At 40.2% G+C, this 26,524-nt stretch overlaps 1 protein-coding gene across 2 annotated transcripts in view; it reads right to left on the bottom strand.

The window, feature by feature from the left end:
- Positions 1-26,524, bottom strand: part of WDR70 (WD repeat domain 70) — a 299,029-nt gene that overhangs the window by 203,785 nt on the left and 68,720 nt on the right. For both annotated transcript variants that reach the window (XM_026506841.4, XM_048224312.2), the window contains one exon: positions 5,193-5,346. In XM_026506841.4, the coding sequence (XP_026362626.3) occupies positions 5,193-5,346 (154 nt within the window). The remainder of the gene's footprint in view (positions 1-5,192; positions 5,347-26,524) is intronic.

Raw genomic sequence — 26,524 nt, 5'->3', positions numbered from 1 at the left:
TAACTTCTAATAGTTTGGGAGTGGCTTCTTTTGGGTTTTCCATATAGAGTATCATGTCATCTGAGAAGAGAGACATTTTGACTTCTTCTTTGCCAATTTGAATACCTTTGATCCCTTTTTGTCGTCTGATTGCTGTTGCAAGGACTTCTAGTACTATGTTGAATAATAGTGGCGAGAGTGGGCATCCTTGTCATGTTCCTGATCTTAAGGGAAAGGCTTCCAGCTTTTCCCCATTGAGAATAATATTTGCAGTAGGCTTTTCATAGATGGCTTTTATGAGATTGAGAAATGTACCTTCTATTCCTACACTCTGAAGCGTTTTAATCAGGAAAGGATGCTGTATTTTGTCAAATGCTTTTTCGGCATCGATTGAGAGGATCATATGGTTCCTGAGTCTTTTCTTGTTGATATGATGTATCACGCTGATTGATTTGCGAAAGTTGAACCACCCTTGCATCCCAGGTATGGATCCCACTTGATCGTGATGGATAATCCTTTTAATATACTATTGGATTCTATTAGCAAGTATCTTGTTGAGGATTTTGGCGTCCATATTCATTAGGGAGATCGGTCTGTAATTCTCCTTTTTGAGGGGGTCTTTGCCTGGTTTGGGGATCAAGGTAATATTGGCCTCATAGAATGAGTTTGGTAGCTTTCCTTCTGTTTCTATTTTTTGAAATAGCTTTAGGAGAATAGGTATTATTTCTTCTTTGAATGTTTGGTAGAATTCCCCAGGAAAACCGTCCGGGCCTGGAGTTTTGTTATTTGGAAGGTTGTTTATCACTGACTCAATTTCTTCATAATTAATTGGCCTGTTTAAGGAATCAATTTCTTCCGGTTTCAATCTTGGTAGTTTATAGGTTTCCAGGAAGGATTCCATCTCTTCCAGATTGCTTAGTTTATTGGCATATAGCTGTTGATAAAACTTTCTAATAATCCTTCCAATTTCAATGGTGTTCGTCGTGACCTCTCCTTTTTCATTCATAATCTTAATAATCTGGGTCCTTTCTCTTTTCTTTTGGATAAGTCTTGCCAGTGGTCTGTCAATTTTATTGATTCTCTCAAAGAACCAGCTTCTAGTCCTGTTGATCTGCTCTACTGTACTTCTGGTTTCTGCTTGATTGATTTCAGCTCTAATTTTGGTCAACTGCTTCCTCGTGCGTGGATTAGGCCTGTCCCTCTGTTGCTGTTCCAGCTTCTTGAGGTGCGAATATAAAAACTGCATTTTAGATTTTTCTATTCTTTTGAGTGAGGCTTGGATGGCTATGTATTTCTCCCTTAGGACTGCCTTTGCAGTATCCCATAGGTTTTCGACCGTTGTGTTTTCATTCTCATTGGTCTCCATAAATTGTTTAATTTGATTTTTGATTTCCTGGTTTATCGAATCATTCCTGAGCAGGATGGTTCTTAGTCTCCAAGTGTTTGAGTTTCTTCCAAATTTTTCCTTGTGGTTGAGTTCCAATTTCAGAGCGTTGTGGTCTGAGAATATGCAGGGGATAATTTCAATCCTTTGGTATCAGTTGAGACCTGTTTTGTGTCCCAGAACATGGTCTATTCTTGAGAATGTTCCATGGGCATTAGAATAGAATGAGTATTCTTCGGTTCTGGGGTGTAGTGTTCTATATATATCTATGAGGTCCAACTCGTCGAGTATGGCATTCAAAGCCTTAGATTCTTTGCTTAGTTTTTGCCAGGGCGTTCTGTCTATTTCTGAGAGTGGAGTGTTGAGGTCCCCTACTATTAATGTATTTTTATTTATATGTCTCTTTATTCTGGTTAAGAGTTGGCTTGTGTATCTTGCTGCTCCCCTGTTGGGGGCATATATATTTATAATTGTCATATCCACTTGTTGAATACTTCCTTTAAGAATAATATAGTGCCCTTCTGGGTCTCTAACTATAGTCTGTAGTTTAAAATCCAATTTATCTGATATGAGAATTGCTACCCCAGCTTTCTTTTGAGGTCCATTTGCGTGAAAGATGGTACTCCATCCCCTTACTCTCAGTCTGAATGCATCTTTGGGTTCGAAATGAGTCTCTTGTAGACAGCAAATGGATGGGTCATGTCTTTTTATCCAATCTGCAACCCTGTGGCGTTTAAGGGAGAATTTAAGCCATTAATATTAAGACTGAGTACTGAGAGATATGCTTTTAATGATGCCATGTTGTCAGTAAAGTCTTTGTTTGTATTGGCTGTGACTTTCTGTTCTGTATCACTCTTGGGGCCTTTTTACTTTTATAGAACCCCCCGTAATATCTCCTGTAGGGCTGGTTTCGTGGTTACGAAATTGGTTAGTGACTGGCGATTCTGAAATGTCTTTATTTCTCCATCAATTCTGAATGACAGCCTTGCTGGATAAAGGATCCTTGGCTGCATGTTTTTCTCTGAAAGAGCTTTAAAAATGCTCCCCCAACCCTTTCTCTCATTCCAGGTCTGTGTAGACAGGTCTGACGTAATTCTGATGCCTTTGCCTTGGTATGTGAGAAATTTCTTTGCCCTGGCCGCTTTCAATACTGTATCCTTGGATCTCATATTTGCGAATTGCACTATGACATGACGTGGCGTAGGTTTGTCGTGGTTGAGCTTGGGAGGGGTCCTCTCTGCCTCTTGGACGCGAATGTTTGTTTCCCTTGCTAGATTAGGGAAGTTTTCAGCTACAATTTGTTCAAATATCTCTTCTAGACCTCTGTTTTTCTCCACCCCCTCGGGGATGCCGATGATTCTAACATTGGATTGTTTCATTGAGTCAGTAATCTCCCGTAGCCAACATTCGTGGGCGTGGATTTTTTTAAGAGCATCTTCTATTTTCATTTTTTCCTCTATTAACCCATCCTCCAATTCACTAACCCTTTCCTCTGCTTCGGTGACCCTGGCCGTCAGAGCCTCTAGTTTTGCCTGCATTTGGCTCATAGAATTTTTAATTTCTGTCAAATATGCTCTCATTTCTGACCTTAGGGATTCTATATTCTCAGAAACCTTTTCGTTAATACTTTTTTCAATTCTGCTCATCATTTTGACCATCGTTACTCTGAATTCCATTTCTGATAATTTGCTTACATCCATATCCATTATTTCTGTGGCAGAGGCCACAGACTCACTGTCTTTTCTTTGCTGGGGGGGGCTTCTCCTTCTTGTCATTCTGATGAGGAGAGGTTGCGGGGTTGTCCAGAGCCCAAATTATTGACTGGGTCCCAGGCCGTGCCCCTTGTTTTATAGGGATCTTAGGGATGTGGGCTTCTTCTTTAAAGATTTTATTTATTTATTTATCTGAGAGAGGGAGACAGACAGCAAGAACGGGAACAGAAGCAGGAGAGTGGGAGAGGAAGAAGCAGGCTCCCAGCAGAGGAGCCCGATGAGGGACTCCTTTCCGGAACGCCGGGATCACGCCCTAAGCCGGAGACAGGCGCTCAATGACTGCGCCACCCATGCGCCCCAGGTTGTGGGCTTCTTAATTTTTCAGCCTGCCTTCTGTGTTCTGGGGGAGGGGCCTGCCGCACCGATACTCAGGCAACCCTGTTTGGGTAGAGTCTCCGCGTCCCCTGCGAGGGGGGATGGGGATGGGCACGCTGTGAGCCGATATTTCCAGGCTTTTGTTCTCTGGCGGCTTTCCCTGGCAGTCGGCTATGCCTCTTCTGAGAGTCAGAGCAGCAGAGGCTGCATTGTCACAGAACAGAGGGATTGTGGCCCGTTCTCCACTGATGTTCTGGCCACTTTAACTCTGTTACTGTTGGTGCTGCTCAACCCTGCAGCGTCCCGGGATGTGCGCCCCACACCCGGCGTCCCTGCCCTCACTTCCAGGGCCGGCGCATCTCTGTCCTTTGCGTTTCTGATGCCGCCAGCCACCGGCTGCCCCGCGCGCTCCCGGGTCTCCGGTCTCAGTCTATGCCCGGTGAGCACACCACGATTCTGGAGTTCCGTGAGAAGCCTGGTGGCACGCGCACCCGGTTCAGGGTCTCAGTCTGCTGTTTCGCGGGTGCCGACCGCGAGTCCGCCCGCTCCCCCGTGCAGGTGGCCCGCCAGCCGCCAGCCGCCCCGCGCACGCTCCGGGAGCTCCCGGTCTCAGTCTGGATCCCGTGAGCACACCGGGATTCCGGTGTTCCGCGAGATGCCTGGTGGCACGCGTTCACAGCTCACCGGTCTCAGTCCGCTCTCTCGCGGGTGCCCACCATGGGTCCGCCTGCTCCCCCGTGCTCCCCCAAACGCGGCGGCTCCCTCCCCCTTCCGTTTATCTTCCGATATCTGTGCGCGGTTTTATGGCTCCCCTCTTGGTACCTCAATACTCAGCGCTGGAGATGTTCATTTGTAGAGATTCAGATGTATCTTCCTGCGTCTCAGGCTGATTCCGTGGTTATTTAGGCTGGTCTGTTACCTATCCAGCTCGACTCAGGGGACCAGCTCCCCATATGATCTTCTACAATGTGATCTTATCATTCACCTACCAAATGGTGGAGTCTATCTCTTCTCTCCTCAAATTTGAGTTGGCCCTACAATGCTATATAAGACTTGCAGACAGGGGCGCCTGGGTGGCACAGCGGTTAAGCGTCTGCCTTCGGCTCAGGGCGTGATCCCGGTGTTACGGGATCGAGTCCCACATCAGGCTCTTCCACTATGAGCCTGCTTCTTCCTCTCCCACTCCCCCTGCTTGTGTTCCCTCTCTCGCTGGCTGTCTCTCTGTTGAATAAATAAATAAAATAAAATAAAAAATTATAAAAAAAAAAAAAGACTTGCAGACAGACCTTATAAAATATGAAAGTTTCCATGTTCATCCTTCATGGAACCCAGTCATCAAGCAAAAAGTCAAACCCCACTAAGTCCACCACACTGTTAGAAAGCCCAAACTAGACATGTGGAAAGAGAAAGTGGGAGAGAGAGAGTGAGAGAGCATGCACGCAGGTATGCACATGCACATAGTGGGGAAGGGGCAGGGCTGGAAGCAGGATAGATACCATGGGGTAGAGCACCAACTATAAATCACTGAATGAGGCATACTGAACATTAAAACCATCCTAGTGCCCCAACTGACACTATATGAACCATAAGAACTTCCTGGTCAATCCACAGAATTGTAAGAAATAATACATTGTTTAAAACAAGACACTAATTTTTAGGGTGAATTATAGCAACTCAATCAAGTTGTTAAAAATGTGTGCTGAATTAATTAAATTCAATAAAATATTTTGTTTAATGCTTACCTTGGTGTTTGCCATGTCCACGATATACTGGTCTCCCTTTATACATTCCATTACTTCAAAACCATCTCTGTCAATCACTTTGGCCTGAGAGCTTCCAGATACAACAAGAATCATGTCTCCTGTGTTACTATACTGCAGTGACTTGATCTGATGGCTATGTAAAAGAAAAAAATAATGTCGTAAGACACTGGGCATAATGTTTACACTTTCACTACATCAAGCACAGCCAGAAAAAAAGTCACACAACTGCACAAATTGGTAATTCTTCAAAATCAAGATCATCAACCTCAAATTGGCCCTCAACACCAGTGGCTATCCTGTTAGCACTCTCCTCCCACTAACCACAGCATCTATTAAAATATCTACTCCCCTTAAATCACTGCCCTTCTTTCAGCAGTTGATTTGTCTGGCTCTTTCCCAAAAGCAACAAACAAGTACCTCAACTTCCTCCCACTAATGCCATAAACTTATCTGCATCTGAACACCTCTCTTACTCCTCCTCTTTGATTACGATGGTGGATGTAAACCTCTTCCTGCCCAAGGCAAATCTAATACCTATATTCTGGATCCCATCCTTTCCAGTCTCCCCAGGAACATCTACTGATTATCCTCTCTCTTCCCCATCACAGCTAACTATTTGAACAAGTTTTCATCTCCTCCTTCATTTCTCTAGTACTACAGTATCCCTTGCACACTCACCACTCCACTTATTCTCCCAGCTTCCAGCCTGTGGTCTGCTGATGGCTAACAAATGAACCCCCTTCAGCAACTACATGACCATGCAATTTCTGCACCTTCCTAAGGGTGTTTCCCTTGCACCTTCTCTCTCAGGGGCTGATCCCAAAAGCATTCCTCAACCAACCTTCTGCATGCAAATCCTGGAATTTCAAAGAATGCTTTTGGTGAACCTGACCTGAAAGAGTTGGTACCAAAAGTGGTCCTATGAAGTCAATTCCAAGATAAGATCAATGAGTGGCTAGTAACAAGGACCCCATGACACAGAGTACGTAGTCCCTAACATGCTACAGCAGTGCAACTGCAACTCCTAAAAGTTCATCAAGAAAGGAAAGGTACTGGCTGGTACAGTATTCCAGGCACTGGAGAGGTACAGGAAACTTAAGAACTGAAACAACTCTAGAACTGGACAACTATTACTGGGCGTAGTCAGTGCAATGAATAAAGACAATGAAAAGCTGATACCAGCTCACACTGTGCCCATCCCCATCCTTCCTCGCAGGGGACGGGGCAACTCTACCCAAAGAGGGTTGCCTGAGCATCAGTGCGGCAGGCCCCTCCCCCAGAAGGTCGGCTGAAAAATCAAGAAGCCGACATCCCTAAGGTCCCTATAAAACAAGTACACACTGCCTGGGTCCTGGTCAATAATTTGGGCTCTGGGCAACCCCGCAACCTCGCCTCATCAGAATGAGGAGGAGAAATAGCCCCCCAGCAAAGAAAAGATAATGATTCTGTGGCCTCAACCAAAGAATTGATGGATATGGATATAACCAAATTGTCAGAAACGGAGTTCAGAGTCACAATGGTCAAGATGATATGTAGGCTTGAAAAAAATATTAACGAAAATATTAACGAAAATATTAACAAGAATATAGACTCTCTAAGGGCCGAAATGAGAGTGAATCTGGCAGAAATTAAAAAAGCTATAAATCAAATACAGACTGAACTAGACACTCTGACGGCCAGGGTAAATGAGGCAGAAGAACGAATTAGTGAATTGGAGGATGGGATGGTAGAAGAGAAAGTTAAAACAGAAACTTGGCTGAAAAAAATTCAATCTCAAGAATGTAGATTATGGGAGATTACTGACTCAATGAAACGTTCCAATGTCAGAATCATCAGCACCCCCAAAGGGGTGGAGAAAGAGAGAGGTCTAGAAGAGATATTTGACCAAATTGTAGCTGAGAACTTCCCTAATCTGGCAAAGGAAATAAGCATTCGTGTCCAAGAGGCAGAGAGGACCCCTCCCAAGGTCAATGAGAACAGACCTACACCACATCACATCATAGTGCATTTCGCAAATATTAGATCCAAGGATACAGTATTGAAAGCGGCCAGGGGGGTGGGCGCCTGGGTGGCACAGCGGTTAAGCGTCTGCCTTCGGCTCAGGGTGTGATCCTGGCGTTGTGGGATCGAGCCCCACATCAGGCTCCTCCACTATGAGCCTGCTTCTTCCTCTCCCACTCCCCCTGCTTGTGTTCCCTCTCTCGCTGGCTGTCTCTCTCTGTCAAATAAATAAATAAAATCTTTAAAAAAAAAAAAAGAAAGAAAGCGGCCAGGGGGAAGAAAATCCTTACGTGCAGAGGGAAAAATATCAGAATAATGTCAGACCTGTCTACAGAGACCTGGCAGGCTAGGAAGGGTTGGCAGGGTATTTCCAAAGCTCCATCTGAGAAGAACATGCAGCCAAGGATCCTTTATCCAGCAAGGCTGTCATTCAGAATTGATGGAGAGATAAGGACCTTCCGGGATCAGCAGAAACTGAAAGAATTCGTAACCACCAAACCAGCCCTACATGAGATATTAAAGGGGGTTCTATAAAAGTAAAAAGGCCCCAAGAGTGATACAGAACAGAAATTTACAATCTATAGAAACAAAGACTTCACAGGCAACATAACATCATTAAAATCATATCTCTCAATAATCAGTCTCAATGTGAACAGCCTAAATGCCCCCATAAAATGACACAGAGTTGCAGATTGGATAAAAAGACATGACCCATCCATTTGCTGTCTACAAGAGATTCATTTTGAAACTAAAGATACATCCAGAGTAAAAGGGAAGGGATGGAAAACCATTTTTCATGCCAATGGACCTCAAAAGAAAACTGGGGTAGCAATTCTCATATCAGACAGATTAGATTTTAAACTAAAGACTATTGTTAGAGATACAGAAGCACACTATATTATTCTTAAAGGATGTATCCAACAAGTGAATATAACAATTATAAATATCTATGCCCCCAACAGGGGAGCAGCTAGATACATAAGCCAACTCTTTTTTTTTTTTTAAGATTTTATTTATTTATTTGACATAGAGAGAGACAGCCAGCAAGAGAGGGAACACAAGTAGGGGGAGTGGGAGAGGAAGAAGCAGGCTCATAGTGGAGGAGCCTGATGTGGGGCTCGATCCCATAACGCCGGGATCACGCCCTGAGCCGAAGGCAGACACTTAACGACTGCACCACCCAGGCGCCCCTAAGCCAACTCTTAACCAGAATAAAGAGACATACAGATAATAATACGTTAATAGTAGGGGACCTCAACACTCTGCTCTCAGCAATAGACAGATCACCTAAGCAGAAAATCAATAAAGAAACAAGAGCTTTGAATGACATACTGGACCAGATGGACCTCATAGATATATATAGAACACTACACCGCAGAACAACAGAATACTCATTCTTTTAGAATGCACATGGAGCTTTCTCCAGAATAGACCATATACTGGGTCGCAAAACAGGTCTCAACCGATACCAACAGACTGAGATTATTCCCTGCATATTCTCAGACCACAATGCTTTGAAACTGGAACTCAATCACAAGGAAAAATTTGGAAGAAACTCAAACACTTGGAAACTAAGAACCATCCTGCTCAAGAACGATTGGGTAAACCAGGAAATTAAAAATCAGTTTAAACAATTTCTGGAGACCAATGAAAATGAAAACACATTGGTCCAAAACCTATGGGACACTGCAAAGGCGGTCCTAAGGGGAAAATACATAGGCATCCAAGCCCCACTCAAAAGAACAGAAAAATCTAAAATGAAGTTTTTATATTCTCACCTCAAAAAGCTGGAGATGGAACAGAAGAACAGCCCTAACCCATGCCTGAGAAGGCAGGTGATCAAGATTAGAGCAGAGATCAATGAATTAGAAACCAGGAGCACAGGGGCGCCTGGGTGGCACAGTGGTTAAGCGTCCGCCTTCAGCTCAGGGCGTGATCCCGGCGTTATGGGATCGAGCCCCACATCAGGCTCCTATGCTATGGGCCTGCTTCTTCCTCTCCCACTCCCCCTGCTTGTGTTCCCTCTCTCGCTGGCTGTCTCTATCTCTATCAAATAAATAAATAAATAAATAAATAAATAAATAAATAAATAAATAAAATCTTTAAAAAAAAAAAAAAGAAACCAGGAGCACAGAACAGATCAACAGAACTAGAAGCTGGTTTGTTGAAAGAATAAATAAGATCGATAAGCCACTGGCCAGACTTATTCAAAAGAATAGAGAAAGGACCCAAATTAATAAAATTATGAATGAAAGGGGAGAGGTCTAAACCAACACCAATGATATAGGAAGGATCATTAGAAACTTTTATCAACAGCTTTACACCAATAAATTAAACAACCTGGAAGAAACGGATGCCTTCCTGGAAACCTATAAACTACCAAGACTGGAACAGGAAGAAATTGATTATTTAAACAGACTGATTAATTATGAAGAGATTGAAGCAGTGATCAGAAACCTCCCCAAAGGGGCGCCTGGGTGGCTCAGTTGTTAAGCGTCTGCCTTCAGCTCAGGGCGTGATCCCGGAGTCCTGGGATCAAGCCCCACATGGGGCTCCGCTGGGAGCCTGCTTCTTCCTCTCCCACTCCCCCTGCTTGTGTTCCCTCTCTCGCTGGCTGTCTCTCTCTCTGTCAAATAAATAAATAAAATCCTGAAAGAAAGAAGGAAAGAAAGAAAGAAAGAAAGAAAGAAAGAAAGAAAGAAAGAAAGAAGGGAAGAAACCTCCCCAAAAACAAGAGTCCAGGGCCTGACGGATTCCCCAGGGAATTCTACCAAACATTCAAAGAAGAAATAATATTTATTCTCCTGAAGCTATTTCAAAAAATAGAAACAGAAGGAAAACTACCAAACTCATTCTATGAGGCCAGTATTACCTTGATCCCCGAACCAGGCAAAGACCCCATCAAAAAGGAGAATTACAGACCGATTTCCCTGATGAATATGGACGCCAAAATTCTCAACAAGATCCTAGCTAATAGGATCCAGCAGTACATTAAAAGGATTATCCACCAAGACCAAGTGGGATTCATCCCTGGGATGCAAGGGTGGTTCACCATTTGCAAACTGATCAGCATGATAGATCATATCAACAAGAAAAGAGTCAAGAACCATACGATCCTCTCAATGGATGCAGAAAAAGCATTTGACAAAATACAGCATCCTTTCCTGATTAAAACACTTCAGAGTGTAGGGATAAAGGGTACATTCCTCAATTTCATAAAAACCATCTATGAAAAGCCTACAGCGAATATCATTCTCAACGGGGAAAAGCTGAAAGCCTTTCCTTTAAGATCAGGAACACAACAAGGATGCCCACTCTCGCCATTATTATTCAACATAGTACTAGAAGTCCTTGCAACAGCAATCAGACAACAAAAAGGGATAAAAGGTATCCAAATTCGCAAAGAAGAAGTCAAACTGTCTCTCTTCGCAGATGACATGATACTTTATATAGAAAACCCAAAAGAGGGGTGCCTGGGTGGCACAGTGGTTAAGCATCTGCCTTCGGCTCAGGGCATGATCCTGGCGTTATGGGATCGAGCCCCACATCAGGCTCCTCCGCTATGAGCCTGCTTCTTCCTCTCCCACTCCCCCTGCTTGTGTTCCCTCTCTCACTGGCTGTCTCTATCTCTGTCAAATAAATAAATAAAATCTTTAAAACAAAAAAAAAGAAAACCCAAAAGACTCCACCCCCAAACTACTAGAAGTTATAGAGCAATTCAGTAATGTGGCGGATACAAAATCAATGCTCAGAAATCAGCTGCATTTCTATACACGAACAATGAGACTGAAGAAAGAGAAATTAGGGAATCCATTCCATTTACAATAGCACCAAAAATCATACGTTATCTCGGAATAAACTTAACCAGAGACATAAAGGATCTATATTCTAGAAACCACAAATCACTCTTTTTTTTTTTTTTTTAAAGATTTTATTTATTTGACAGAGAGAGAGAGCCAGCGAGAGAGAGAACACAAGCAGGGGGAATGGGAGAGGAAGAAGCAGGCTCCCAGCAAAGGAGCCTGATGTGGGGCTCGATCCCAGAACGCCGGCATCACGCCCTGAGCCTAAGGCAGACGCCCAAGGGCTGTGCCACCCAGGCGCCCCCACAAATCACTCTTGAAAGACACTGAAGAAGACACAAAAAGATGGAAAAATATTCCATGCTCATGGATCAGAAGAATAAACAGTTAAAATGTCTACGCTACCCAGAGCAATCTACACTTTCAGTGCCATCCCGATCAAAATACCAATGACATTTTTCAAAGAACTGAAACAAACAGCCCTTAAATTTGTGTGGAACCAGAAAAGGCCCTGAGTCGCCAAGGAATTGTTGAAAAGGAAAAACAAAGCTGGGGGCATCATGTTGCCGGATTTCAAGCTATAAAGCTGTGATCACAAAGACAGCATGGTACTGGCACAAAAACAGACACATAGACCAACGGAACAGAATAGGGAACCCAGAAATGGACCCTCGGCTCTTTGGGCAACTAATCTTTCACAAAGCAGGAAAAAACATCCGGTGGAAAAAAGACAGTCTCTTCAATAAATGGTGCTGGGAAAATTGGACAGCTACATGCAAAAGAATGAAACTTGACCACTCTCTCACACCATACACAAAGATAAACTCCAAATGGATGAAAGACCTTGATGTGAGACAGGAATCCATCAAAATCCTAGAGGAGAACATAGGCTGCAACCTCTTTTGACATTGGCCACAGCAACTTTTTTCATGACACATCCCCAAAGGCAAGAGAAACAAAAGAAAAAATGAATTTGTGGGGCTTCATCAAGATAAAAAGCTTCTGCACAGCCAAGGAAACAGTCAAAAAAACTAAGAGGCAGCCCACAGAATGGGAGAAGATATTTGTAAATGACACTACAGATAAAAGACTAGTATCCAAGATCTACAAAGAACTTCTCAAACTCAATGCACGTGAAACAAATAATCAAATCAAAAAATGGGCAGAAGATATGAACAGACACTTTTCCAATGATGACATAGAAATGGCTAACAGGGGGCGCCTGGGTGGCACAGCGGTTAAGCGTCTGCCTTCGGCTCAGGGCGTGATCCCGGCGTTGTGGGATCGAGCCCCACATCAGGCTCCTCCGCTATGAGCCTGCTTCTTCCTCTCCCACTCCCCCTGCTTGTGATCCCCCTGTCAAATAAATAAATAAAATCTTTAAAAAAAAAAAAAAAAGAAATGGCTAACAGACACATGAAAAAATGTTCAAAATCATTAGCCATCAGGGAAATTCAAATCAAAACCACACTGAGATGCCACCTTACACCAGTTAGAATGGCAAAAATTGACAAGGCAGGAAACAACAAATCTTGGAGAGGATATGGAGAAAGGGGACCCCTCTTACACTGTTGGTGGGAATGCACGTTGGTACAGCCACTTTGGTAAACAGTGTGGAGGTCCCTTAAAAAGTTAAAAATTAAGCTACCCTGTGATCCAGCAATTCACTACTGGGTATTTACCAGTAGGGAAGAGAAGGGCCATATGCACCCCAATGTTCATAGCAGCATTGTCCACAATAGCCGAGGTGCCCTTCAATAGATGACTGGATTAAGAAGATGTGGTCATGGGGCGCCTGGGTGGCTCAGTCGTTAAGCGTCTGCCTTCGGCCCAGGGCATGATCCCAGCTTTCTGGGATCGAGCCCCACATCGGGCTCCATGCTCCGCTGGGAGCCTGCTTCTTCCTCTCCCACTCCCCCTGCTTGTGTTCCCTCTCTCGCTGGCTATCTCTCTCTGTCAAATAAATAAAATCTTAAAAAAAAAAAAAAAAAGAAGAAGAAGATGTGTTCCATACATACAATGGAATATTACTCAGCCATCAGAAAGAACGATTACACAACATTTGCAGCAACATGGACAGGACTGGAGAAAATTATGCTAAGCGAAATAAGTCAAGCAGAGAAAGACAACTATCATATGGCTTCACTCATTTAGGGAACATAAGAAATAATAGGAAGATAGGTAGGAGAAGGAAGGGAAGAATGAAGGGGGGGTAAACAGAAGGGGGAATGAACCATGAGAGACTGTGGACTCTGGGAAACAAACTGAGGGCTTCAGGGGGGAGTGGGTGGAGGATTGGGATAGGCAGGTGATGGGTATTAAGGAGAGCACATATTGCACGGTGCACTGGGTGTTATACGCAAATAATGAATCATGGAACATTGCATCAAAAACTGGGGATGTACTGTATAGTGACTAATATAACAAAATAAAAATTATTTTTAAAAAAAGAGACATTGAGACAAGGATGTGTGGGGAAGATGCATGTAGAAAGACATATGAAAAGTGGACACCAAATACAAAGCTCTTTGTATGCCATGTTAATCCCAGACAACACCAACTTTGAAAGAGGCAATAAACCATGCAGATAAAATGACTTGGCCGGTGACATTCGCTAGCTTTTGTCATCATCCATACCACTGTTAACACAAAAAGCTTATAAGTGAAATAGAAGTGGAAAAAGGGATGGAAGTTATGCATGGGACTAACAGCAACTCTGCAAAATTGACCTATTATTGCCAAAGATCCAACCTGCCAGTAACAGAAGGCTATGATGAGCCCTACTCCCAAAATCAATACTAAACTAATGAGTAAGTAAAATACATAATATGAAAAACTGTAATAACTGAGAAAATAACTGGGAAATAGCTGAGGAAATAACTGGGGGAAAAATGAGAGGGGAGGGCAGAAAATGTGAACCAAGGGGAGAGGGATAAATATTTTAAGTAAAGTGGTCAGGAAGTAAGTGACTGAGTAGGCTATGAAGTGAAGAAGTAAGCTATGAAGATATTTTGATACCTTCTTTCCCTTTCCAAGGAAAGCAACAGCTACTAGAAAGGACCTGCAGCAAGAGTGTATCTGGCATTTCCCTGATATAACTGTAGCAGAGTGAGCAAACCAAACAGGAGTTGCAGAGGTCAGAATGCAGCAAGTGAGGTGGTGCAGATCAAGGAGGGCCACGTAAGCCACTGCAAGGACCTTTGGCTTTTGTTCTCTCAGGGAGAAATCACAGGAAACCCATCAGAGTGCTTTGAGCTGAGCAATGACACAATCTCACCAACACTATACAGAACTATTTTCTTGTGCCTGGATCATTCTTCACTCTGAAGTCTGTGGACTCCTTCTTAGTATGTTTTTTAAACATATTAAAAAACTGCATTAGACATATACTGGAAACCATTCTTTATGTGATAAAGAAATAACTACAAAAATAATTTTTTAAATTTGTGACATATGTGAGTTTCTGTACTAATGTATCAAGTAACTAAGCCTAGAGGCAGGTCTAATAACTACTGTAATTTCAAAGCAGTGATGAGCATAAACAATGTGTATTTTAATATGATTGTAATAACAGTAATATAATATGAAAGTATCTGAACTTTGCAAGTACAACTGTGACTTTGTTGCTTACTTTCATATTAAAGGAAATGCTAAAAATCAGTTAGAGGTTAGTGAAAAGAAATAATTTTTCATCCAAGTTCACAGAAATTGGGAGTATCAGATATTGAACTTATGAGTCGTGGAATTTAAAATAACTGTAATTAAGAAATTAAATGACAAGGTATATAATAATAAATAGAACTGAAAATTTAAAAAAATATGTAGAAATTTAGAATGAAAACTACAATTACTGAAATTTAGAACTAATGGATGGGTTTAACAGCAGAGAATTAGTGGCTAAAAGATCATTTTTAGACTGAAGCATAGTGACAAAAAATGGAAAATGCAGAAAAAGTTTAAGGTACATATGATGTATGGTGAAAAAGTCTCACATTAGAATTGCAGAATGGAAAAAGAGAGAAGCAGTATGTGAAGAGCTGACTGTCAAAATTTTGGAAAAATGATAAAAGACACGAACTTTTGTCTTTGCTGAAAGCCAAAGACAAAAGTGAAACCTTAAAAACATATTTTTCCCCAAACATGTTTTCATCAGGAAAATTCAAAAGTAAAAGTACAATGAGATACCACTGTATACCCACCAAATGACTAAAATTTAAAAGGCTAACAATACGAAGTGTATTACTGGGACTGTGAAATGAAAAAATCTACCTTCTGAGACAAAAAAAAACTGTCATATCAACAATTGCAATATATTCTGCATATTATAGGACCAGCACTGCTCAATAGAGCTTCCTGTGAGGGTGGAAACGTTCTACATCTATGCTGTCCATTATGGTAACCACTAGCCACTGGCCACATGTTTCTATCAAGCACTAGAAATATGGCTAGTGCAAGTAGTTTAAATTTAAATAGCTATATATGGCTAGTGGCTAGTGCATGGAACAAGTGCAGCTGTTAACAATATGAAATAAATACAAAATGGTCTCAACTTTGGAACAACAGAAGATTCTTACTGGCTCATAAAACACATGAAAAATGAACTACTAACTAAAATGTTCTTTAAAAAACAAAAGAAAATCTAATGAAATCTATTGAAGTCTATCTGGATGGTAATAGTACCAGTACTAAAAAAGTCAGTTGTACAATCTCTAAATGTGATTTCCAGTTACAAATTTAGAAATGAAGTAAACTCTTCATGTAAAAAAAAAATTTTTTTTTTAAGATTTTATTTATTTATTTGACAGAGAGAGACAGCCAGTGAGAGAGGGAACACAAGCAGGGGGAGTGGGAGAGGAAGAAGCAGGCTCCTGGTGGAGAAGCCTGATGTGGGGCTCGATCCCAGAACGCTGGGATCACACCCTGAGCTGAAGGCAGACGCTTAACGACTGCGCCACCCAGGCGCCCCTCTTCATGTAAAAATTTCTTATTTGCCATGCTAAAACACAGTCTATAACATTCTTCAGAGATGGCATGGTAAAGTAACACACATCAGAGCAATCTCAGAGGTACCTGCTATCTCAGGTGCCATTCTCAAAAAAGAAATCACCAAATAAATATGTATGGAAAGCAAATAATTAAACACCTTAAATAGATATTAATACACAAACCCATAAAGAATTCTGCTGGACAACTAACTTTATAGAGTCTCAAATATAAAATTTCTCTATCAAAAAGCAAAACTGAACATCTGTCTTTTTAAACTGTCTTCATATCTTGCTTTATGAATGTAAGTCTGTGGGCAAAAGAAAAAAAAACAGTCAAATTCTTTGATTTATCCTAAAGGCCAATCTGAAAATAAAATAAATTTCAATGATAAGACAATTTTAACAAAATTTAGGCTATTTAGTCTTATTTCGATTTATTTTCTAAGTCTAAAATTTCAAGGCTGAGAAATAAATGGATATTTCAGTGGAAAAAAACTACTAATCATGATAATTTTATCTTCTAGAAACAGAATATATACAAAAACAAACAAACAAACAAACAAACAAAATTTAAGTGTATCTGGCTAGGCCACAAAAGAATGATTCTTCCTGGTAGGCTGCCAAATCCAAATCAGATATTTACCTATGAAACTGTTTTTCTTTACATCTACTGCTAACTAGAAACTAGTGCTCAAAATTTATACTGACCATTTCTCCTAAAATGAACAGATAGTTTTTTAAATATTTATTTAAATATTTATTTAATTATTTATTTAAATATTTATTTATTCTTCAAAAAGCCATTCTTAATGCACTGATTCAAAGTACTAATTCCAATGCAAAGATAATTCAAACAAAGGTCTGAGTGGGCTCTGAGGTTAGAGTGTGTGACAGTGTGAGGAATTCTACCACAATGCCACAGATCAAAGGGTCAAGGCAGATGAGAAGTTGAAGCTCCCAAACCAGATGCTCATGGGAAAGAAACCTAGAAAAACAAATGTGCTTTAGGAAGGCGCTTCCTTCCTAAAAAGAAAAGCCTCTCTGGCCTTATGGCATCCTTCCTAAAATGCTGGGAAGGAATGAGGTCCTTAGCAAAATTTTGAGCAGGGTCCCAAATCTAAATGTTAAGTCCAAAAGGAGGCTCCCATAATAAGATATAAAATTATGTTTCACCAGATTTGCCAGTTGTCCATTTATTGCCTAACAGCTCCAAATTCACCCTTCACTGCCTGCTCTGCAAAAATGAATTTGGGCCCTTTAAATATTTTTCCTGTGCCCTCTGGCATGAAGTTTTGCGGGTAGAGGGTGCTAGAGAGACATTGCTGGGGGAAGGGGCTTTCCCCACTATGTCCAGTGTGCTCCTCCTGGTGGGCTCCAGCACCCCACACGGCTTCTCTAGTGTCTGGTTCCCACAGCCTGTACAGCTTATCTACGCCAGGCTGCTATAAGTACCTGGAAGTCAGCAACATCCAGCAGCTTCCCCCAGCACCTCCCTTAGGCAGTGCTATAACAGTGAGTCTGGTGAGACAGGTTTCTAGAAAGTTCTGCTGACAGAGCACAACAAATTCCTTATCATTCAATGAGCCAAAGCCTTGTCCTCTTGAATGTCTGGATCTCAGTCCTGGAGGACTCTACCTTGAATGCTTTATCTCCACCCTAGGGTAACAGATGCTCTTTTTATCTGCTATTCCTATATTTAGAGTACTCTTTACTTTTAATTAGCCAATACCTCATTTCTCCAATCCTCTATTAGTAATTCTTCATAATAAACTGCCTCCTTTTCAAATTACTGTGTGATTGCTCCCTACTTTATTAGACCTTTATTAGACCCTACTTTATTAGACCCTAAATTTCAAGTGATTAATTAGAAACTGAGAAAATTATTGGCAGTTTAGCCCAATTTGTTTATATACACATTCATACACAACTGTGTGTGTGTGTGTGTGTGTGTGTGTGTGTGTGTGTGTGTGTGTATATATATATATATATATATATATAAAAGCAGATCAGAGTTTTGATAATTAGATAGTTCAGACTGCTAAACCAAAGCAGCTCACAGGGTATATCTTTGTTAACAGTACTCTCATTTTGGAGAAGTCGATTTTCTTCACTAACCATAAAAGATCTAGTACTGATGAGATCACTTTGTTTTCTCTGGTGAATCATTTTTATTTGTCTTTGGAAATAAGTATCTAAAGCATAGAAAAATTTAAGAAGAAAGGGTAGTAAAAACAATCAGTGGCTCCATTTCTCTGGCTATGTGCTTTATAAAATTGCTCTATTTATATTTGTAGGGAAATACAAAATCTCAGCAATCCGACACTAATATTCACCTTACTTTAGCTGTATAGACAAACCTGATGTTTTCCCTCTGTGTCACTGTTTTTCATGTGCTCTCTTTGTCAACATTAAAATGAAAAGTTAAGCATCAAGCTCATCATTCCTGTCCCACTTCGCTCTTAATTCTGCTAGCCACAGAGTTAAAAGGACAGGATTAAGGAGTCATTAGACACAGTACTAAGGAGAATTAAAGGGCTTCTTCAAGGGGTATAACATCTGCTCCTCAAATTCCTGCTTAAACAACTAAGATTCCGATCAAAGAGAAAAGAGGGAAAGCCAATCTGACAGTAAACTGGAGTCATGAGGAAGTGAATGTTCTCTCAGGGAGTAACTCTGACACCAGAGGAAGGCTTAGTGACATTGCACAATTCTTTCTGTGAAGTTATTCATGGGGCAAGTGGGAGTATATGAGTGTAAGTGGAGGGGAATGGGAAGGTGAAGATTGAGGATCCTTTTAAGTAGTTTTTGCTCAGCTAGCAAAACAAGCTGGGACATGCAAGACAGATAAACACAGCTGTTTGGGGCTGTCACTTGGGGCTCAGGAGCCAACATGTCCTGATGTAGTGAAAAGTGCACCGGAATGTGAGTCAGGAGGCCAGGGATCCAAGTCCTCGCTCTGCTGTTAAGTAGCTGTGTGATGATGAACAGGCCCTTCAGCTTCACTAGGTTCAGTCTCCCCATCTTTTGGAAAATTAATTGGTGCAAATAGTTGGAAGCACCACGCAGAGGTACTCCTGAGACAGAGTTCATGTGCTAACTGTATAACTTTGCTGAGTCCTGGTTTCTGCCACTGAAAAAAACTGCAGAAATAATACTTACAGGACTGGGGGAAGGATTAATAACAACAATAATAATATAATATATACCTAACACAGTACGTGAAATGAGTAGTTGCTATGATTATTACTTCTTTATTTCCAAGGTCTCTTTAAGATTTGACAGGTATAAAATCTCAGTAGCCGAGTATATTCATATACTCAAACTGAATACGTTGAGTATTTCAAATTCATTACGAGTCAAGTTAGTGTAAGTTTATCACATGTTTTAATTATCTATTAACCAAAATACTCATGAGAAATATCCTTACATCTTTTCTGATTTTCTGCACCCACTCAAAAAACTCAAGTCCTGGGGTGCCTGGGTGGCACAGCGGTTAGTCGTCTGCCTTCGGCTCAGGGCGTGATCCCGGCGTTACGGGATCGAGTCCCACATCAGGCTCTTCCGCTATGAGCCTGCTTCTTCCTCTCCCACTCCCCCTGCTTGTGTTCCCTCTCTCGCTGGTTGTCTCTCTCTGTCGAATAAATAAATAAAATCTTTAAAAAAAAAAAAAAAAAAACCTCAAGTCCTATGTCAAATGTGACTATTATATTCTTAGAAATGAAAGATGATAATAATTACAGAAAATATAGTTTCAGGGGCGCCTGGGTGGCACAGTGGTTAAGCGTCTGCCTTCAGCTCAGGGCGTGATCCCGGAGTTATGGGATCGAGCCCCACATCAGGCTCTTCCACTGTGAGCCTGCTTCTTCCTCTCCCACTCCCCCTGCTTGTGTTCCCTCTCTCGCTGGCTGTCTCTATCTGTCGAATAAATAAATAAAATCTTTATTAAAAAAAAAAGAAAAGAAAATATAGTTTCAGATTTGCATGCCATTTTCCAGGTATACAATATATATTATCCAGTGCTGGGAACAGGGCAAGAAAGCAAGAGAACTGAAGCAGAGCCATCAAAGTTTTCTGTACGAGAATATCAGAAAATACTAATTTATTCCATGCCAAAATAAATCTTCAGCTACTTCAATATTTTAGCTTTAAATTTAAGAATAGATTTCCAATGCAAAACTAAGAATATGTCACTTACCAGCTTAAACATACCAAAGGTTAGTGAGCTAGTAATAATTTTACAAAATACTGTATCTGCCAAACAAAATTAAAGCCAGAGAAAATTCTATCCAGGACTATATATACATAATTTTACTAAAGCTAATCTATAATTCTTCCCTTTCATTAAAATGCATATTTTTATTTAGAACTGTGATAAAATTACTCTATCACTCAATCAAGTATAGATTAATAGCTTTGTGACTTTATATGATTTTATAGTCAAGTTCCATGTTAAAACAGGATAGTCAATCCAAAGGCAAGGATGAAAATACCTAAACAATATGTTTTCACATCTTCTGAGGATTAGAAAAATATGATCAAAAACAGCCAACCAATGAGAATGACTTGAAAAAGCTAAGTCTTTGTTCTGAGTATTCCCAACAGTTTCCTTTATGATAATGTTGATGCTAAAAATAACTCAAGTCTTAATTCTAGTGGCAGAACAACAGGGGCTCAGGATTTCACAATGAATAAAAGGTGTTGAGGTAGCAGATATGAAAGGGACCTACTTATTAGAAAGCCTCTCTGGAAAAGCAATGTTTAGGTGGAGACCTAAGCATAAGGAGCTACATGTTTGTGAGGGGGGAGCAGGTACCAGGAAGTAGGGAAGAGCATTCTAAGCAGAAAACAAAGTGCATGCTGTGTAAAAATCTCTCAGCCATTCTGCTAGAGCAAGGGAAGAAACAAGCAATGGCCAGATCATAAGGAACATTATAAACCATGGCAAGGCATTTGGGTTTTAATCAAAATGCATCAGGAATGCATTACAGGGATTTAGCATGAATAGTGGGGAAAACAGTAAACACACTGACGCAGAATTTTAAGTGAGGTTTAAGCCCAAGGTGAACCCTAAGGGAAGGACTATAAAAGAAATTGTAGAGGCAGAAGGAGTACAGAGCATGGTACCTATGGAGTACAGGTACAATGCATGGAAGCGCTTTTTTTCTCCAAACCTTGCATCAGAATTCACACTTTACAGCTTGATAGATATTATCAAACTGAGGACTAATCACTTTCTGATTATTTCCTGAGAAATCTTGCTGTTGAGGCTTATTAAGGTGGCCACAGCACAAGACAGCTAGGAGGACAAGGGTGATGGAGAAAGGGAAGAATGGACAGGACAGAACAGGTCCAGGGGCAGACATCTGGATAATTAATCTGAGAGGCCAGCATGCATTTTGAAAAAGACTCCACCTTTCAAATGAGAAAACATTTTGCCTCTAAAATTGAGGACTGAGGTAGAAGAACAACAATAAAAACCTTTTCTGTTGTCTGAGTAGCAAGAGCCAATGAGTTTCATAAGAAGAAAAAATCTAGCTTACTAATTATATGTAAAATCTCCTTTAAAATAGAACAAAAATAAGTCACCAAAAATACAAAAGCTACACACGTTAGCATCCTTGCATGTGTTTCGATAACTAAGTAGACCAGCATACACAGTTATGTCCCCAGATTAGCTCCCTTCCATACCCCACCCAGGGATATCCACTAGCATTTGTAAAAAGCTCACATTACCATCAGCTGATACCTGATGTGGAATTTTTTAAACTTCTTTGTATTTCCTCCACCCTCACTCTGATTCACAAAATACTTTGTTGGAGTTTACTGGGATTTTGTGGCTTATCTGACTCAAAAATGAGTTCATTCCTATTTTGTTAGTTGGCATAAAAAACATTCAATGAGCAATGCTGAGCAGGGGGATATTCTATGAGTAAATATGTATGGATCATTTCAAAGATTGTTTTGAAAATTCTTTTTAGTAAAGTACATTTAATTTTTAGAACCTTGGGAACTTAAAACATTAGCCTTTAAAATGAACTTTGTCTGCTCCTTGCCAGAGTGTATAAATAGAAGTATAGATACCTTAAGTTAATGACTATATTTTGTGGGGTACTGATCTGAAATGTTATTCTAGAGACTTCTTTCAGAATTATGAAATATTTTAGAATTAAAAAAGTTAGAATGGGTTTCTGGAACTACTTTTTTTTTTTAAGCTGCCACTTGCTATCATCATGAAATACATACTATTATAACCAATGAAAATTAATATAAAAATAATAAAGTAAGGGGCGCCTGGGTGGCACAGCGGTTAAGCGTCTGCCTTCGGCTCAGGGCGTGATCCCGGCGTTATGGGATCGAGCCCCACATCAGGCTCCTCCGCTATGAGCCTGCTTCTTCCTCTCCCACTCCCCCTGCTTGTGTTCCCTCTCTCGCTGGCTGTCTCTATCTCTGTCGAATAAATAAATAAAATCTTTAAAATAATAATAATAATAATAAAGTAAGTGTATATTAAAAAAAAAGATATTATCAAACTGTTCTGTGAAAAAAAGGTAAATGATATCTCATTTTTGCCTTCTCCCCACATTGGATAGCATGGATTTCTTTCTCCTTTGCCAGTCTTATAAGCGATCTCCTTGGCGTTTTAATTTTTCCTTCTTTTATTGTTAGTAAAGTTGAGTATCCATTTTCATGTTTGTTGGCCAGTTATATTTCTTCGGCTATTATCTGTTATTGTTTCCTTTGACCAGTTTTAATTTTCAAATATCCCTTTCCTTATTGATTTGCAGAAACTATGTATTGTGGATAGCAGCCCATTACTTTCAATATGTATTCCAACTTTTTTTGAGTTTATAATTTGTTGAGTTTATAAAAATTATAATTTTTAATTTTCTTTATGATGTCTTGGTTTTCTAAGTATAATATATCCTTTTAATTATAACAGCAATTATACTGTTTTGCCATGCCATATAAAAGTAGAAAGTGAAAGGTCTTTTCTCCCACAGAGTACACTTCCATTTGCAAGATATAACCTTCTAAACTTTCCCTAGTAACTGAAAAATGTAAATATGTAAGTTATATATTACAAAAAGGGGGCACCTAGGTGGCTCAGTCGGTTAAGCATCTGTCTTCAGCTCAGGTCATAATCTCAGGATCCTGGGATGGAATCCCACATAGGGCTCTCTGCTCAGCAGGGAGTCTGCTTCTCCCTCTCACTCTGTACTGTCCCTCTCTCTCTCTCAAATAAATATTTTTTTAAAGTTTAAAAAATAAACAAAAAGGGAATTTTTTTGGAAAATGTTTTTTATTTAATAAACATTAAAAAATGTTTCTATCTTTCTATCTAAAAAAATTTCAAGAAAACACGGGTTTGAGCAAAAAATAGGCAAGGACAGAAAACAATATGTAAAAATACATTAAGGCTGCTTTTCAAAAGACACTTAGGAAAAGGAAAAGCTGCAGACTGAGAGGAAATATTTATGATACACAAATCTTATAAATAACTTTATCAACCAACCTGAGAAGAACTCAATTTTTCAAATGGACAAAAGATTTGGACAGCTCACTAAAGAAGACACACATGATGAAAGACAGAGAAAGATGCTCAATATCACACTAATTATGGAAACTCAAATTAAAACCATTTACATATCACTACATACCCAAACAATGCCTAATTTTAAAATCTGATACTATACAAGTGTACCTGAGGATGTAAATTAACTAAAACTCATACATTGCTGCTTAGAAAGCAAAACGGTATAGGCACTTTGGAAAAGTTTGGTAATATATCTTATAAAGTTAACATACACATAGCATACGAGCCAACAATTCACTCCAAATTTACTCTATTTGCCCAAGGAAATTAAAACATCTATGTACAGAAAGACCTATACAGAAATATGTACAGCAGTTTCATTCAAATATCTAAAAACTGGAAGCAACCCAAATGTCTAACTGGTGAGCAGAGAAACAATCTGTAGTGTACTCATATGAGGAAAACTACACAGCAATGAAAAGGAGAAAACCTACTGAGAGAAGCTACAACAGAATCAGATCAGTGGTTGCCTGGGTGTCAGGAGAAGGGACTAACCACAAAGTGACTGGAGGGTGACTGTGGTGCTGGTAATATGACTGTATGCATTTCTCAGAACTTCTGGAACTGCACACTTGAAAAGAATATATTTTACTGTATATAAATTATGCCTGAGTAAATATGACTTTTAAAAGTTCATTAAGGTGCAGCACTCTGGAAAACAATATGGAAGTTCCTCAAAAACTTGAAAATAGAGCCACCCTACAACCCAGCAATTGCACTACTGGGTACTTACCCCAAAGATACAAATGTAGTGATCCAAAGGGGTACCTGCACCCCAATGTTTATAGCAGCAGTGGCCACAATAGCCAAACTATGGAAAGAGCCCAGATATCCATTAACAGATGAATGGATAAAGAAGAGGTGGTGTGTGTACACACACACACACACACACACACACACACACACACAAAATGGAATAGTATGCAGCCATCAAAAATGAAATCTTGCCATTTGCTACAACGTGGATGAACTAGAGGGTATTATGCTAAGTGAAAAAAGTCAATCACAGAAAGACAATTATCATATGATCTCACTGATATGTGGAATTTAAGAAACTAGGCAGAGGATCAGAGGGGAAGAGAGGAAAAAAATGAAACAAGACAATACCAGAGAGGGAGACAAACCATAAGAGACTCTTAATCTTAGGAAACAAACTGAGGGTTGTTGGAGGGGAGGTGGGGGGGATGGGGTAACTGGGTGAAAAACACTGGGGAGGGTACCTATTGTAATAAGCACTGGGTATTATATAAGACTGATGAATCACAGACCTGTACCCCTGAAACAAATAATAGATTATATGTTAATTGAATTTAATTTTTTAAATACAAATGTATGTAAGATGTAAGTCAAATAAAATGTTCTAAAAAATAAAAAAATAAAAGTTCATTAAAACCAATAAGGAACTGAATTATAGTAAGAAATTAGTGAAGTAGTTTGGTTTAAGGGATTTTCACAGATTGTAGGGGGGAAGAAAGGCAGAGACCGAGAGAGAGAAGAGTTAGAAAAAAGAAAAGACAAATGAAGAAGAGGTAACAGAGAAACAAAACTAGATAGCCAATACTCTTAAAGAAAGGAGATCAGCAGAGAGAACAGCCTAAACAACTGTCCAAACGTAGAGGTGTAATCCAATTTTATGTTACTAATAAAAACTGAGTAACAGGAAATAATATTTGAAAGGTATGAGAGATATATATTATTATATTCCAGCCACTCTGGAAAACAGTGTGGAGGTCCCTTAAAAAGTTAAAAATTGAGCTACCCTATGATCCAGCCATTGCACTACTGGGTATTTACCCCAAAGATACAGACGTAGTGAAGAGAAGGGCCATATGCACCCCAATGTTCATAGCAGCATTGTCCACAATAGCTAAATCGTGGAAGGAGCCGAGATGCCCTTCAACAGATGACTGGATTAAGAAGTTGTGGTCCATATATACAATGGAATATTACTCAGCTATCAAAAAAAAAAAAAAGAACGAGTTCTCAACATTTGCTGCAACATGGATGGCACTGGAGGAGATAATGCTAAGTGAAATAAGTCAAGCAGAGAAAGACAATTATCATATGGTTTCTCTCATCTATGGAACATAAGAACTAGGAAGATCGGTAGGGGAAGAAAGGGATAAAGAAAGGGGGGGTAATCAGAAGGGGGAATGAAGCATGAGAGACTATGGACTCTGAGAAATAAACTGAGGGTAGCTTCAGGAGGGAGGGGGGTGGGGGAATGGGATAGGCTGGTGATGGGTGGTAGGGAGGGCACGTATTGCATGGTGCACTGGGTGTTATACGCAACTAATGAATCACCAAACTTTACATCAAAAAATAATAATAAACTATACACACATAGCAAAAAGAAAAAGAATACACACCCTGTTTTTTGTTTTTTAAAAGAGCTAAACAGATCAGCCTGAAGCCTGATGCCCAACGCATCACTAACAGTGCAGAGCCATAGATTTCGAAAGCTGCCTGTTCCTATTTGCCTTTAACTGATAGGGTTTAAGCCAAAGAGTTTAGGTATTCCAGGAAAAGAAATCTGTATGCTTCTTTTCTTTTTGAAAGACAGGCACACTTGGTGAAAAATGATCTTTTACTCTATACAACAAGAAACTTTTAAAAAAGATTTATTTATTTATTTATTTATTTATTTATTTGAGAGAGAGAGAGCACAAGCAGGAGGGGCAGAGGGAGAGATAAGAGAAAATCTCAATCAGACTCCACGCTGAGCAGAGAGCCTGATTCCGGGCTCAATTTCACTATCCTGAGATCACGAGCTGAGTTGAAACCAAGAGTTGGACACTTAACCGACTGTGCCACCCAGACACCCCTACAACAAGAAACTTTTTAAGAAAAATATGAGAATATTCTATTATTTACAACATATTTAACAAAGAATAACTTCCCACTATCTGCCTGACAGTATTCCAGGTG

This window comes from Ursus arctos, unplaced genomic scaffold (assembly GCF_023065955.2).
Source record: "Ursus arctos isolate Adak ecotype North America unplaced genomic scaffold, UrsArc2.0 scaffold_15, whole genome shotgun sequence".
Classification (NCBI taxonomy): domain Eukaryota; kingdom Metazoa; phylum Chordata; class Mammalia; order Carnivora; family Ursidae; genus Ursus; species Ursus arctos.
The sequence above is the reverse complement of the archived record's forward strand: the minus strand, read 5'-3'. Positions and strand labels throughout refer to the sequence as shown.